Consider the following 16,227-nt stretch of genomic DNA (forward strand, 5'->3'; position numbering starts at 1 on the left):
ATTTATTATAAAAAGGGATTTTCTTATTGACGCCTTTTAAGCTATTGAATAATTTGTGACTTTTTTTTTTTCTAAAGGTAAATCCCATCATTTCACATGCGCAGTCAACAAATGGGCTATATAATGACAACTTTTGATAATGAGTTAATAATAAGTCATTTTCAAATTAATTTTGAAACTTATTTTAACCTTCGCTTATATTATTTTTAGGAATAAAAAAAGAGGCAATCAAAATGAAATTTCAAGTTTTAAATACACCTATATAGAGGGACAATTCCTTAAAAAAAAAAAGATAAAATAACTATGGATCTTAGTTATAATGTGTTCAGGCAGTTTTATGATAATTTTAAAAATGAGAAAATAACTATGGATATTAATGTGTTCACTCATCAATGAGTAATGCATCCCCAAGGGAGCTACTCAATCGCGTGGATTAACTATTTTATCACCTAGATGTATATGCAAACAAAATGTTAACATGGCAATGACTCTTAATACAATATTGTTCCAACTCAAAAACATAAAGTTCACCACAATGCCATCATAAGAGTAAAGAAGAAAGGAATCAAAAGAGGTAGGGGTGAGGGGGGAAGTAAAAAAGAATGGCTTAATGGTATTAGACGACAAATATATATGAGTAATAGAAATCATGGGAGATTCACTTTCCTACCACTTAGGAAGCCGATGATCCTCATTGTCAAAGTTGAGTAGAGATATAGTAAAACAATAGCATCTATCTACAAGATAATTTCCTCAATAGAAACCTTGAGCCTTTTTAGCTCCTTCATTATTGCCAAAAGCTTCATCAATTTTTATGTGCTTGTTTCCATCAACTGTTAACCCAAAGTGAATATGAGGAAAATGAGCCCACTGCAAAACAATAATGATTAAATGGCTTTTGTTATACAATTATCCTATTATCACTACTATTCACAAGTTTATTGAGTCAAAATAAATGGCTCACAAAACACTTATAATCCACCAACTGCAAACAAGCATTTCAACCTAGAAATAGAAACAGCTAATATTGCTCCAGACTAACTTAAATATCAAAATAAAAACGAATCTTAAAAGTAGTTGGGATGATAGGATTACGAAAGTAAGAATCATATGAATTAATGGGACTAGTCTTTGATCAAATATAGCATTGCTGCTCATCTCCTTGGCTATTTGAATTCCATTAAGTAGAAGATTTTGCACTGTTTTAGAGAAACAAATCCAGTTGCAGACTTCCTAGCTAAGGAAGCAGCAAAGTCTGGGATCGATAGTGATGATGTGCAAATCCCTCTTCACATTGCCAATGAGTTGCAATCTGATATAGATGGGCGACCTCGCTTTAGATTTATAACTATTTTGAGCTAGCAGTTGTGAGCCTCTGCTGATGGCATTGCCGAAGGTGGAGGCTCACTTCTGCCTTTTGTAATTATTTCTTCCTTTTTTTCATATTTTAATATAATCTGATCTTCTAAAAAAAAAAATAAAGCATTGCTACATGTTGGTGGTACCCTTAGTGGAGCATGTGATATGTACAATTGCTGTTAATTGTTACAATTCCCAAAAGGAAAAATATCCACTCTTTTAAGTATGACTTATTGTGGGAGTACCCATCCAACAAAAAAGTATGCCCTACTGAGATGGTAGAGCTTATGAGTATTGATGCTACATTTGAAGCATGACTCAATGACCCATTAAATAGTTCATTTTCCTATAGAAATGAAATTAATATACTTATGCAAAATTTTGATTTATCAGTATAGTTGAAGTATAATTGAAGAAGACCAATGCTAATGATATTTCATATATAATTTACTTCTCTTTCATAGCTTCTAATTTGGGTCTGAACAAATATTAACTTTACCGCGACAAAGCAATTTTTGACTAACTATGAACTTGAGCTTTAAGAAGGTAACTTTTTGTTATAGAATCCATATGGAAGGAAAATGTGACAACAACATGGTATATGCAAGAAACTGAGAATGATAGGGATATAATATGGGGAATATTATTTAACAGATAGGAGAAACTAAATGACATATTCCTTTTTTTTTTTGGAAGGGGGGGGGGGATGACAGCATAATGTGACAATAAGGCTAAATTTTTTCTCATAAGTAGATACGAGAAAGTTCCATCAAACATTCATTTGTACATATAATCCTATTGGGGAACTGAAATGCTTGTTAACACTGCCCCTTATAGATTAGCTAATTGCCAAACATTACATTTAGATTCGCAGCCATGTGTTTTTCAGCAGCTTGTGCATGTCCATGGACCCTCCTATTGTACCTATATTTTCAAAGTTTATTTTTCTACTTGGAAAATTTTGTTTGGTTGAAACTTGTGGATGTGGTACCTTGGGGTCTACCTGATAATAAAATTTAGGCCACGTTGGATCTATCACATTGGCAAATATTTGAACTGTTTAGGAAATCATTGCCCTTGTAAACTGTAGATTGGCAGTGGCAAGGAATGTACAAATCTATCTTGGATACTTGGGATTACATTTATTATTTTACTTTGCATGTCATAACCTCTAATAAAAACCAAAATGAAGCCAGGGGGGTGGGTGGGGGGAGATAGAAATCACTATTCAAAACTTTCAAATGGTTTCTTGATCAGTGAAGTCACACTCTTCAAGAAGCTAGTGGCAATTTCAATAAAAAAATTATATTTTATTCATAATGAAGTATCTTAACCTAGGGAAAAAAGATATGCTAGATTGAGGATATGACTAAACTCTATCGCTAGTAGTCTTCTCAAATTATGGTTGAAATGCTCCAAGTAGAGAGAGTACATGAACCCTAACCCTTTAATTTGACAAAAATTTATAGTTGATCATATATGCAAGGCCAGTCCAAGCATCAATGGGGTTTTTAGTTTTTTCTTCTTAGGGACTTATCGCAGTATTAGAACTCCTAGGTTTCAGAAACTGAGAAGAAGAAACTCACATTTTTTGCTGCAGTGCTAAAAGCTTCTCTGTGGCTAATTTCAGGATTATTAGCCTTTATCCTTCGGATCTCTTCCCTATGAAAGAAAATCAAAATAATAAGGCACATTAGCTGTCCAAATTAAATGAACACAAAAAATTGTGGAATATATATCTAATTCATTGCAACTCAAGCAAATTAAGAGGTAAACTAAAGAATAATATATTAAAAATAAAAAAAATCAAAATTCACACAAGACTCTTACTTGATAAATTTGTTATATGCAGACGGAACTCGTTGCCTCTTCTCTGGTGCTGCTTATTCATGATAGCAAGGAATATTTATTAGCTTAATTTGGTGCTAATTAAAAGTGAAAAAAAAAAAAAATTTACCTCATAAAGTTTTTATTATTTGAAATGATATGTTTAAATGTATCTAGTAACATATGCATTCATGTCCACATACATTTGTGCTTGCATTCATATATGCACACGCTTATGTGTTTGTGGATGAGCCTTAACTATCCCATCAGTAATGCTTTATAACTGTTCCATTTAGGTCGTGGAGAATGCATTTTAATTTGCACCAATGGATGGGGGAATTTAATGATGATATGCTCCTAGTTTGAGGAATAGAACTTGTTACCCTTTTTCTTATTATTTTCTAGTTTAGAGGGATATATTTATTAGTAAGTGGGTCCCCTGTTGATGGCAATGCTGAAGGTCGAGTTATTGACTTGCTTCTTTGTTTTGAGTTTATTTTTGGGGCTGTTTTGTAGTCTATTTTTGTATTCCTGTAATCTTCTTTTTTCTTAAAATAAAACTTTTAGTGGAACAAAAATGGGGATATATTTGATAGTATGGAACATCTCAATTGATCTATTATTATAGCTGATGGCAATGCCGAAGGTAGAGTGTCAAGTCAAATTTGTATTTTCCCCTTCTGGGTATGTTCCGATGTTAAGTCCTATATATCTTTCCCCTAGTTATTTATTCTTTTGCTGACCTTTAGCAAAAAAAATCTGCATTTATAATTTAAGTTCGATTAACATCTCTAAAGCTAGAGGTTGGTCACTTCTTAAGGATCAAATGGTTCTCCTTGTTGTTTACCAAAAAGAAAAAATCGTTCTTTTTTTTTTTTTATACTAAAGAAAAAATAAAAAAAAGTTCTAGTTGTTTGCAGGTATAGCCAGTTAAAGAGGTAGTTCCACCTCTAAATGGTGCAAGTTTGACAAAAATTAATTTGTAAAGGCAATTTTCAAAGTAAATATTTTTCTATATATTTCAATGTCAAATGGTTCTTCAATACTAGACACTGGGTTACCCGGTTACCCACCCAGTTCCAAACCCCCCTCCCCCCTTTCTCCCAATAAAACCCAAAAAGAAAAAGAAGAAGATGTTGGATATTGTGTATGAGATTAGTAAAAATGTGTAATATATTTTCATTTAATTGATATTTTCATGTCATGCTCCTTGATCCAACAGTCTGCCCGGTGCCGTCACAAGCATGTGTGTGTGCTTGTATTTTCTCTGATACCATGTTCACTACCGTTCCACCTTAAAGCTCTAAATGTTAAAGACAGAGAGAGATTGCTTACGACGAATAGGAACCATTTGAGATTGTTCACTCTCTGCAGAGTCTGGCGTAGAGACATTGTTACCCCTGGAAGAAGATCCACCATCTTTACTGGAATCTTCAGAGCTCACACCAGGATTCTGAAACTTTTCTCAACCAACAAGTTATATAGTGCAACACATTTAATTTTAATGATTGGTTACCAAAAAAAAAATCTTATGGGTTTAATTTCTGTCATTTACCAGTTAGAGATCGAATCAAAGAATAATATTAAACAAATAAAAAAAAAAGTTATCGCAGAAAAAGAAAGGGATCTAGAAATCAAGCTGACAGAGAATTCAAAGTTGGTAAATGGTACGCCATACCTGGAGATCTTGAAGTGGGGCTGACGGCAGCAAAGCTCCCATGTTCACAGACAGAAAATTAGAGCAATACCCGCATCTCACCGTCACAACATTACATAAGCTGGTGTTTGGAACGCTGACCTGCAAAATTAAAAATTGAAAAACCAAAACAAAGGAAAGAAGAAAGAAGAGAACCCCTATTCTCAAGTCAACCTATCTCCCAAGTAATGAAGATTGAAACTCATTACTAACTATGCATTTCCTTGGTGAGTTTTCACTTTTGGTTTTGTCGTATATAGGGTTTTAATGGTTTCCTCCTCCTCTTACTCATCGATCAAGGCCTCCTCCAAGCTAGGTTAAACCTAATGTGTTCCACTATAGTGAGTGGTGAGGATGCTCATAGCCTCAGGTCTCACTCTCACATGAGTAATAACTTTAAAGACTCCTCCTACTCCTATTCCTACTGCTATTCCTACTCCTGTGGTTGATTCTCAACAGTCTCACTTCGCCATTTCTCTTTCCTTTCGGTGCGCACCTGACTTTTCTCATTCCTGTCAGACACCAAAAGCAAGGGGAAAAAAAAAAAAAAAAAAAGATAAGAAAGAGAAAGAGAGTAACGAAATCTAGTGGGGGTGGGGGGAGAGAGTCGATAAGGACGTGACTGGAACGGAAACCACTGAAGGCCATAATCACAGTTCTTGTGTGGACATGGCAATATATGTAGAGAGAGAGAGAGAGAGAGAGGAGTCGATCTACTGCTCTTGTTGCAGTCTGAAATCACAGTACTGGCTTTCAAAAAGAAGAATAAGAGATAAATAGGGAAAGCTTTCAAAGGGTTGTTAAAAGAGGCTTGCTATGATGAAAGGAGCTTGGAAAAAGGAGGAAATGTCTGTGTTCCAACTAATATTTCTCCACACCTCCACTACTTCACAATTTTCAGTCAAAAATATGCTCCAAATGATGTTGAACATGGGAACCCAATACCTAAAAGGAAAAAAAAAGGATAGGAAAATGAAATATGAAAGTACATTCATGGATAGAAACTGTGCAGTGTCTCTAATTAGTTGAGTGAGAACATAAATAAGATTGTCAAATATGCTTAAGTTTTACAAAATTCAATAGAAATAACAGCAACAAAAATAGACTTTGGTGGGATATAAAGTGTTGTTTTTCTTCCTAGGCAAGACTTGGAGGTTGAAAAGCTCCATTGCTTAACTGACATAGGAGAAACTCTAAGAAATAGACCAAACCCTAGCCTTTGGCCTCACCATAACCTACCAGTACTTTCTCATGATCAGTGGTAAAGCCAGCAACTATCGAAAAAAAAAAAAAAAAAAAAAGTAAAGCTAGCTCTTGGGTTTTGAAAATAGGGTTAAGAACTATCCTCTGGCAAAACCGCCTGTCAGGAAAATTTAAAAAAGGTTCATGAAAACTACTCCACCAATTAATATGGGTTTCAAGGAAAAACTTGAAGCCTAAGATATTGCAGTTTGTATATTCATTTACTCAACCCTATGAATAATTTTAAAATTATATCATGACACATACTAAGAGATAAGAGCATTATTTTTACCTATAAAAAATAAATAAAAATATATTTAAAGCAAATCAAATTCAGTGATCATATGAAAATTTCAAATTTAGAATTTTAATTCCTCATAGTTAAAGGTTTTGGAACTTGAGAAATGAAGAAAATATAACTAACATAAAATACCATTAACCAATAAACCTATCAAACAAAAAAAAAAAAAAAAACATGTTAACATGAAATAGAGGTTATGAAGGAGGCTTGGAGTGAACCATATTGGTCACAAATTATAAATTAATTCAGGAGATACGTTTGGCTCTTATTAGAATTTTGATCCATAAATCAAAGTCATAAAAAATTAGACCCTGATTTCACGGAGAAAGAGGGTTTTAATCTCGAATTAATTAAGTTAAAATTATATGAGATATAAGTCTTAATAGTGAAGAAAAGGTAAATAAAGTCCAAATTAAAGAGAACAGAGGGGATGAGTAGTGTATACCGCTAACATGGTGTTGCAGAAGTTGCAGTGGACGTAACAAACATGTTCAGATGAAACATCAAGTGACATTTTTGTTTTGGAGAGTTGCAGATCGTCAGAGACCCAAGTCAGTTGATTAGAAAAAGAAAGAAAATTATATGAAAATCCAAGACTGGTCTGCAAGGAGAAGAAAAAAGAGAGAGTGACAAGAGAGAAAGAGATAGAAAAAGCTTAATTATCTTTTTCTTTTACTGCAGGAATGAGAGAAAGGAAGTTTGGGTGTAGGTGGAATTTATAGGGAGTATGGGAGTGTAATCAATAGAGTATATGTTGTTGTACTGGTAACAGAGATGGAAGATGGGATTGATCGATCGGGTCGGCAGCAACCCGGCCAGAGTGGGAATTATGGAATTGAAGATGGAAGGTGCACGGTAGAGTGGTTTTGTGACGTGGCAAAAAAGCGTTTTTATTTTTTGTGGATTGGCAGATAGTGGGTTGGGTTTGTGGAGAGAGAGAGAGAGAGAGAGAGAGAGAGAGGATGATTGAGTGAATGAGTGGGTGTTAGTGTCAAGTCTCAACCCATCCGCATGGCTTTCTCTGGCGGACGAAGGGGGGGGGGAAGGAGATATTAATTGCTTGGAGTCCTTAGGGATGAGAGAGAAGCATTTGTTTTGAGAGAGAGTGAGATTTAAAATAATAATAATAATAATAATAATAATAATAATAAAAATAAATAAAAATAAAAATAAAATAAAATTAACAGAACATTGGAATGGAGAAACCTCTCATACCATGGAAATATTCAATCAAAAAACTCTAATAATTGAATCGAAGGAAATAATAATAATAATAATAATGGAGGGACTCACATATATACGAAGGGATGGGAGGCCTCAGCGGTACTGATGTGGGACTATCTTACCAAAATGTGGAAAGGAACTTATTTGGAGCCCATGCATGGTTCTTTGATTCTTTCCCTTAACAATCTCTTTGTGGATAATGATGTCTTATTGACGGACATGTGAGAGGGGACTGGGAGTTATAGAGATATAGTTTTACATCGATTTGTTAAATCCTTAGGTACCTTTATATACTTTGATGAACTATACCTCCCTTTTTATGTTTTAAGGTTTTGGATTGAACCTCCAACATGGTATATCAACGCCAAGTTATTTAACGTTGGGTTCTACCTTATCTAGTGTCTAATATTTATCCCAAAATTATGGTATCTCTCTTGGTCCCACAAAGAGATTTATGAGCAAGGGTGTAAGAAAAGGAACCAAAACCAAATATCGAAACCGTTTGTGTGATCAAAATCAGGCTGCAAAGAAATAATGCGATTTTGATTTCATAGGTTATCTTCCTGGTTTGGCTTGGTTCAGAATCGGAAAATTTCGGTGCTAACCGAATAGAAATCATTTATGAAAAAGTTGGTTGCACCGGATATGATGGGTTAAAATCTAAAAACTAATAAATCCCTTTCCCTGCATTTATTTTTTATTCCTCTGTTCTCTTCACCTTAAGCTAATCCGTAGTTATACCAACACTAAAGAAGAAAAAAAAATATTTCCCATATAACAAGGATATGGCAAATAGGATCCTAATATATATTGTAAACATATCAGAGCAATCATCTATTCACAAGTAAAATTCCAAACCCATATATAAAGTGATCACATCACAACCAATAAGAATTAGGAAAAAAGTTTCTTATCTAGGAGTGCAGCTCCTACATATATTGGCATCCATGTATATACCTCTCTCCTTCTCCCTATAAGATGACATCCCTAACCCCCCCCCCCTCCCATGGTTTGAAGTTTGAACCAAAACGAAGGCGCCGATTAGTTTTCGAGTGGGTATAGGAGTCGTGTTTTAGACAGAGAACACTTCTCCTAAGAATTATCATCCAAATCTCTTTCTTTTTTTTTTTTGACGAAATGTGATGCCACCTCTCAAGTCACAACTCTACACTACATAAAGTTGAATAAATAGAATTAAACTGTGCAAAAGTGAAACTGAATGTGAACCAATAGTACAAAATGCATGTAAACTAATTGTAAACTAAATAACGGAAATTGAATAGAAACTAATAAAACAGAATCAAATGCAAAATAATTTTAATTTTAACTAATTCTTATCCAATGAGATTTTGATTTCACCTTGTCAAATGTAAATAGAATCAAAACCAAACCATTGACATCCTAATAGAATCAAAACCAAACCATTGACATCCTTATCTATGAGCCCACATATGTGACCCAATTCGTACAAAATAATGTGACCCAATTGAAGCGGTCCTTATGATTCCAATCTACAAGACCTCCTTCTACCCATTACAGACTGAACATTAATTAGCTTCATCCTTGTATCCGGCAGGCAAGAGATCACATTGCTGTAATCACAGAACTGCTCCCTGTGTCTCACCTCTGACCTCTTCGATGAGTACTACCACCACATGTAAACCAGAGCAACAGCCCCTACCTGAAACCCCCGCGGGGTGGGGGGATGATAACATATACCCATGGAAATGAGAGGAGATAATCACTGAAATCCATGACCCCAAAAGCCTTTTATTGTCTGAGAAAATTTAGAAAGAACAAAATGGAAAGAAAAGAAAACCCCCTCAAGGAACTACCACGTCACTATCACATCAACAACAACTACTTCCATTTTTCACCAAGAAAAGAAAATTGATATATCCTATGAACTTTTCACCTGCAGAAAAATCCCAATAGAAAATCACCTTTCCATAAGGATTGGAATCTTCCTTCCCTTTTTTTATTTTTCCAATAAAAAAATCGGATTTGGAAATACCATTGGTTAGTCAAATTGGCAAATTCTCCACCCCCCCCCTCCGGCCTACACGCTCCCAGTCATTTATTGAGAATTTTTGTGTGCTCCTAAGTCCGACCACTCTAAAGATATGTGATCAGAGGCAGACATTTGTTGGTTGTTTTTTATTTTACCATAAACTGTCTCAAACAGTATTAGTACATCTCTGATCTCAATCTTAAGTCATCTATTTATCACAGCCGAATTTATTACAATTACTGTTTGGCTCTTAATTTCGGATGGTACATGTAATCCTAATGTTTCAATAATCCTGATTTTTTTTTTTTGGGAGGGGGGGGGTTAGACAATAATCCTGATTTAATTCAACCCTAATTCCCTTGATTTCACCAGTAGAACCATCCCAATTTGATTTCTTCAAGGCTAATCCATCTTCTTATCTGACTCGCTCTTTGAAATAATTCAATGCCATAATGACAATGCCTGTTAATATGTTCATCGATAGATCAAGGGTCTTTTTTTTTTTCTCTCGAAATTCTGGAATTTTATTAAAAATATTGGCAAAAAAGACAAACAAATACGAAAGAGCATGTAAAATGTGTTTTAGAGCTCCCCGCCTTCGACATTGCCATCAGCAGGAAACTCATAATCACCTATTATTATTTATGTGAATCGATATCTTGATCTTCCTGCTGCCTCAAACGTAATCTCTTCATTAATGAATGGAGGGAAAGTTGAATCCAATTCTAAAATTCCTGATTTTGCTACTTCTTTCACAAAATAGTCCGCTATTGAGTTTGCTTCCCTTAAGCAATGCGTAATTTTTCAATTTATTGCATTCAAGAAAGACTGAAGCGCCAGCCAATACTGCATCACGTACCATGGAACAACCTTTGCTTGAACTGAGAGTAAAACAACCACTGAGTCAAACTCTAACCATAGAGAATCCACTCTTCTTCCCATTTTCATTTTTATACCTTCCATTAAACCTTTGAATTCTGCCACATGATTAGTCGTTGTACCAATATGAAGCTTGAATGAGGATATAATCTTCCCCAAATGATCTCTAAGAACTCGTGCTCCAGCACGTCCTAGATTCCCTAGAGCACACCCATCTACATTAAGCTTTATCCACCCTCTAAAAGGTTTACACCAGTAAACTTCTAGAATTTGGGGATTTAGAGAAGTAGAAGCAGACTTCAACCCCAACCGATGACAACATATAAGATCACTTTGGTAAAGGATTTTTTTGTGGCAATATTTTGCTTACCTCCTGCAGGTCCTTCTTGATCCTTTCAAAGATTTGAAGTTTAGATCTATAAATCCCTTCATGCCGTCTGCTAGTGGTTAAAAATGTAAAAAAGCAATAACCCAAAACGATGTAGAAAAAAGAATGAGAATTGCAATAAGCAATCATATAGTTGCATACACGGATTTACATAGTTTTGCAAGATTGTCTACGTCCACGGTAAAATAAGACCAGCTTCACTATCAATGGAGAATAGAATTACAAATGCCCATTCTCGTACCTCTCAAATTAATTAGAGAGAAAGAACCCTTGCAATAAATGCAATTTTCCAAAATACTCATTTATGCAAGCGAAAAAAATACAAGACTTAGTTTGCAGGTTCATGTCTTCATTGACTTAAGTCAGACATAAACCCCAAGGTGCTTTCAGAGTCTTAATTAATAGCTATTTCTAAGGGCTGCTTAGTTGTAATTAAGGGCAACTAAAACAGCCTCTCATACGAAACAGGGGTAAGGCTGCGGACAATTTTCCCTTTCAGACCTATAGTAGCAGGAGCCTCATGCACGGGGTTTCTCTCTCTCTCTCTCTCTCTCTCTCTATATATATATGGAAGTAAAACACGAATTTGGATCCCTTGCATGTACATTTATTTAGACATACATGTGAGGACCCAACACTTGTCCCTTTTGCTTCCATATATAACCCTTCACCCTTGTAATGACTGGAAATAGGATGGATGTTGAATCCTCACATATACATCCAGTAAGCAGGTAAGCGTATGTACACAAGATCCAAACTCGTGTAATACTATAAAAAAAAAAAAAAAAAAAAAAAAACCCATTAAAGACCCAGATTTGTTAATTCCATGGCCACAAAAAATGGTTCTCAGGTATATGAAGCCATTCATGGGCTCAAACTAGGCCCCGCGGATCATTCCAGTGTCTCCATAATCTTCTTTGTCTGTAGGTTTTATTTGCAGTCTTTACTGATCGGTCTGAGGTACAGGTCTCAAATGTTTCACTTTATTACTCTTTGTGGATCCCCTTTGGCCCTGATTTGACTCTTCTTGCCTATTTTTTATTATAAGCAGTTTGACATTAGAGATTTGGGCAATCTCCATTACTTCTTGACTACCAAAGCTTCTCAATCTCATACAGAATACAATGACAATAGTAATTCTCCATTGTCCAAAATTGGTTGGTGCAAAAAACCATAAACCACAGAGCTTGGCCTCGATGGGAGGGATAAGGAGAGGGACCCATTTGCATGCTAGTGGGAATGCGGGATAGAATAATGGCCTGTACCTTATGGTGTCTTACCTTTAATTAATTAAAGGTAAGAGGTCTCTATGCTATCCAATGAATTAGGCATGCCATCACATGCATGCATAACTTCTCAAGGTGGAATAGTTGTACGTTCTGTAGCTGATCAGAAAAAGGTATGCATCCTATTAATTTGATATCTTTCTATCAATACGCACGTGTAAATTCATCATCCACTTGTGGGATTTGTGGAATGGTGTTTTATTCATGGTATTCGCCTTTAAATATCTTTTCTTTAGGTGAATGAAAAAAAATTAAAAGGAAAGAGTAAAGAGAAGCCAAAGGGTGGGGTATCCTAATGAAAAACTCAAAAGCGAACAAGCAAAATTCTAGGGTGGTGAAACCTTTTAACAACAAACTTTCTTGTGACTTTCTCGATAAGTTGGTTTTCAGTATGGTAATTCATCATATTTGATAAGAAATAAATAAAATAAGATGGAGATTTGGGACTCCAATTTTTTTTTTAGATTAGAAATAAAATCTTTCACAAATATATTGTGTGCTCTGATACCTTTAGAAATGAGCATCTTGCTTGCCTTTCTGCTTGAGATATTCTTTCTTCTTTCTCCTCATTAAGTTTTGGTGTATCATCTTTATCCTTTGTTCCCCCCTTTATTTGATTGTTTTGTCCCCTCCCCAGGTTTTGTTGTATCCCCCTTTGTTGATTGTTTGTTTTCTTTGTTAGGTTTTATCCCTTAGCTAGCAATTAAGGCTTTTTTATTTTTTTTTTCTTTAATATATTTTCCAATCACTAAAAAAATAAAAAAAGAAGCTGATACATCAAAAGATACGGTGAGAAAAACGGCTAAACAAAGGATAGTACATCCAAATTAGGGTTGGGGGTTGGGGGTTGGGGGTTGGGGGTTGGAGGTTGGGGGTGGGGGGGGAAACACCAATAATATGATATACATAAAAAATCCAGGATGGGGTGAGGGATAAGAAAAAAAGTCCCTATATGTGTCTAGAGTCTATTTCTTAAAGCATTCGGGCTTGCAGAACGAATAGAGAGAAGTCTATGTTTGATTTCAAAAAAGTAATGATAGAACTAAAGGCAAGCATTCTAATATAGTCACAAATTGACTTCCCATTGAAATTTTTTAAGATCCACCTCCATTCTTTCTAAAATGGTTATTCGACGAGGCTATCAATTATTAATGGCCCATTTCCAAATAAAAAAAAGAAAAGAAAAGAAAAAGTGATCCACATTTTCTTTAATGGTATTATTGTAATTTTAAATAAATTTGAATCATTTTAATGAGATGGGCAACCCAACCTGTTAGGGTTTTCTCACCTTGATCAATTTCCATCCAATCTCCCAATCTGGTAGCCAGCTTCCAAAACTTTTTAGAGGGTTTGTAGAGTACCCTAGGAGGCTCATTCGACCAAGGTTTCAGTCACATTTGGGTTTCCTTCTGTCAGCCTCAGGTTTTCACCCAAATAAGCTTTTAATCCCTAATTTCAGGCAGGCCCTAGAAAATGAATGGTTTTCTAATCACTAGGAGAATCTCAACCATATTTAATTTGGAGGGTTGATTGAAGGTTCATCCACACTGGATCCAAATTTGAACCTCATCTGAGCCCTAGTTTGTGAGGTATTAATTTTCTTCTATTTCAGCCTACTTTTCTTTATTCTGAGTAGCTTTCTCAGAGATCAGATCTGATCCTTGAATCTGAGTTTGGTTTGGAGTTATGTTCTATTTGGGGTTATTTTCTTAGGTAAATAAACTTGCACCAAATTGGTATTATAGGGGGTGAAAGCTCCAAACAAGTCTCTTTGGAGTCTCTATACAAGCTATCCAGTAGAAATCTGAAAGAATAGATAATATGAATCATAAAATTGAGGTGTTACAAGAGACAACTGCAGCTCGATCTAGATCCCAAACCACAGTGAAAAATGTTACTCACTGACCTTTATCTTCAACCTAAAGGAATATTAAACTGACTACTCACCACATTGATGAGAATGAAGGAAACCAACAACACCGTGATGACTACTTCAAGTGGTTTCGTTCGATTGAAGAAGGGAAGATGCAACTTGCAAGTACCAAGCTCGCCGGAGGAGCTAAGGATTGATGGCGTACATAAGAGAATAGACTCATTCGGCGACACATAGAGCCCCGTAGTTGGGATGAGATGAAATAATACCTCAAGGGTAAATATTTTTCCCTAAACTGACCAACAATCATGCTTGGGTTTAAATATTCCTCCATAGAGAAACCATTATCCTTCTTTGACTTGGATGATTACCTACATTATTTCCTTAACAAATTAAACTCGCAAGTGGTAGGAACTATTACTAATAAAATAATATGTGAATTGAGAAGTTGAAGAAGAAATATTATCACCTATATTTAATACCCACCCACTTTCTCCCAATCTTCCAATGTCTATGTAATACTCTGATCCCACACCAAATCATGATATTGTCCACTTTGAAACAAACCGCTTATGACTTTAAACGACAATGGATAAGATGTGATGCAAGCCCGGTTCACTTGACATAAATATTTGAAGACTGATGCGACCATCATAAGGTGCTACGGACTCCAATCATATCAAGGCCCATTATGATGGCTTAATAGCTAGTCCTACACCACCAGACTAAGGGAGAACAGGGAGAACCAGCCAATGAGATCAGTCTAGCCTGGTTCAATCCAGCTTGTGCAAGAGCTAGTCAGGTCACATACTCCTATGTTGGATTGTCCTTTTAGCTCCCATAATAGACTTTTGCATTATCTCCTTTGACTCCTCAACTTGTGAATTTTCTTTATTATTTGAACTTAGTATTGGAAAGTGCAAAACATCACATATGCCAAGATTCAACCTTGAAGCTTACATCAAGACATTGGATAATACAAAAAATAACTTTTGCATCAACTCCCAATATAGTGGGATTTTTCTACTATTTTTCTTTTCTCTCTTTTGTAATCTCAGCCTTAAGATCTTAGGGGTAGAAGCTAGGATCTTAAGATTTAATTTCTCTATAAAAGGCCACCAAAGCTACCTTGTAAAGAATTTAATTTTGATTAATCAAATTATAATTCTCCATTTGTGAGTGAAAAGTTCTATTTGAAACCTTGAAGAGTTCCACTCTTAAATTGAAGAGTAGGAGCTTTCCCTATCATCCTTGAAGACTTGTAAGACCTTGTTGGAGTTGCAATCATTCTAGAAGAGTTGAATTTCAGCATCATATCTTTCCATATTCAAAGAGCATATCCGGTGCACGAGGCTCCCGCATGTGCAAGGTCCGGGGGCAAGAATATTTTACAATTTTAGAAATTTCTAAGTGTATATATATACATTTACTTTAAGCAATTTTTTTGAGATCCTACACTGTTTTTCTAAAGGTGATTTTGTCAGAAAAGTTGTAAAGCCATCAGTCCTCGAACTTTTGGTTTTGGAATCTCCCCAATCTTGAGTGTTTTTTTTTGCCCCCGATCTGGGTTCAGAAATCTCCTTTAGGGGGTTGCATTGGTGTGGTAGAGGTCAACAACTAACCCAGTCTCTTCCTCCCAGTCGATGTGAGACTAAAGAACCTATCCCCTCAAGGCCTCTCATATTTCTTATCCAACCTTTGAGGCTTAATGGATCTTGGCCATTTCATAGGCATGACATTCTCTTTCTCCTAGTCGATGTGAGACTAAAGAGTATGTCCCCCTCAATGCCTCTCCCTTTCTTGCCCCCTTGAAAGGATTATATGCACAAATCAATAAATGGTATCAAACTGGACCCCTACATCGTGTGGGCCTGTGGTGTCAAAACTTGGATGTTGTGTCGTGAGGAGGAGAATGTCATGCCCAAGAAACGATACAAATTTGTTGAGCCACAAATGTTGGACAAAAAACAATAGCGGTTTTGAGGAGGTAGGCTCTTTAGTCCTATTTTAATTAGGGGGAAGAAACTGGGCTAATTGATAACCTCTAGCACTGTTACATGGTCACAACACATTTTATATCCATGAGGGGTCAGCCTCAAACGGAACAATATCGTGGCTTTGTGTGGGGTTTGGGCGGTACA

The 16,227-nt window shown here is 35.7% G+C and overlaps 1 protein-coding gene across 2 annotated transcripts; it reads right to left on the bottom strand.

Moving 5' to 3' along the window:
• Positions 1–473: 473 nt before the first annotated feature.
• LOC122088206 (putative axial regulator YABBY 2) lies at positions 474–7,152 on the bottom strand. Of its 2 annotated transcripts, none has more exons than XM_042657393.1 (6): positions 6,871–7,152; positions 4,865–4,984; positions 4,522–4,645; positions 3,190–3,238; positions 2,946–3,021; positions 474–870 (listed from the first exon to the last, which is right to left on the bottom strand). In XM_042657393.1, the coding sequence occupies exons 1-6, from the start codon at positions 6,937–6,939 to the stop codon at positions 754–756; spliced, it is 555 nt and encodes a 184-aa protein (XP_042513327.1). In that variant the 5' UTR covers positions 6,940–7,152; the 3' UTR covers positions 474–753. The 2 variants fall into 2 exon arrangements, with proteins under 2 accessions (XP_042513327.1, XP_042513328.1); XM_042657394.1 differs by having other exon boundaries at positions 4,522–4,639; positions 6,871–7,151.
• Between the last annotated feature and the right edge of the window lie 9,075 nt (positions 7,153–16,227).

Source organism: Macadamia integrifolia, chromosome 9, assembly GCF_013358625.1.
Source record: "Macadamia integrifolia cultivar HAES 741 chromosome 9, SCU_Mint_v3, whole genome shotgun sequence".
Lineage (NCBI taxonomy): Eukaryota > Viridiplantae > Streptophyta > Magnoliopsida > Proteales > Proteaceae > Macadamia > Macadamia integrifolia.

What these genes read in the sequence shown, in the direction of transcription:
- LOC122088206 (XM_042657393.1), bottom strand. Translation starts at nt 6,939, where the DNA reads ATGTCACTTGATGTTTCATCTGAACATGTTTGTTACGTCCACTGCAAC. An exon ending in GCATATAACAAATTTATCAA is followed by an intron (nt 3,022 to 3,189) that starts GTAAGAGTCTTG and finishes TTTCTTTCATAG; the next exon opens with GGAAGAGATCCGAAGGATAA. An exon ending in TTAGCACTGCAGCAAAAAAT is followed by an intron (nt 871 to 2,945) that starts GTGAGTTTCTTC and finishes ATTGTTTTGCAG; the next exon opens with TGGGCTCATTTTCCTCATAT.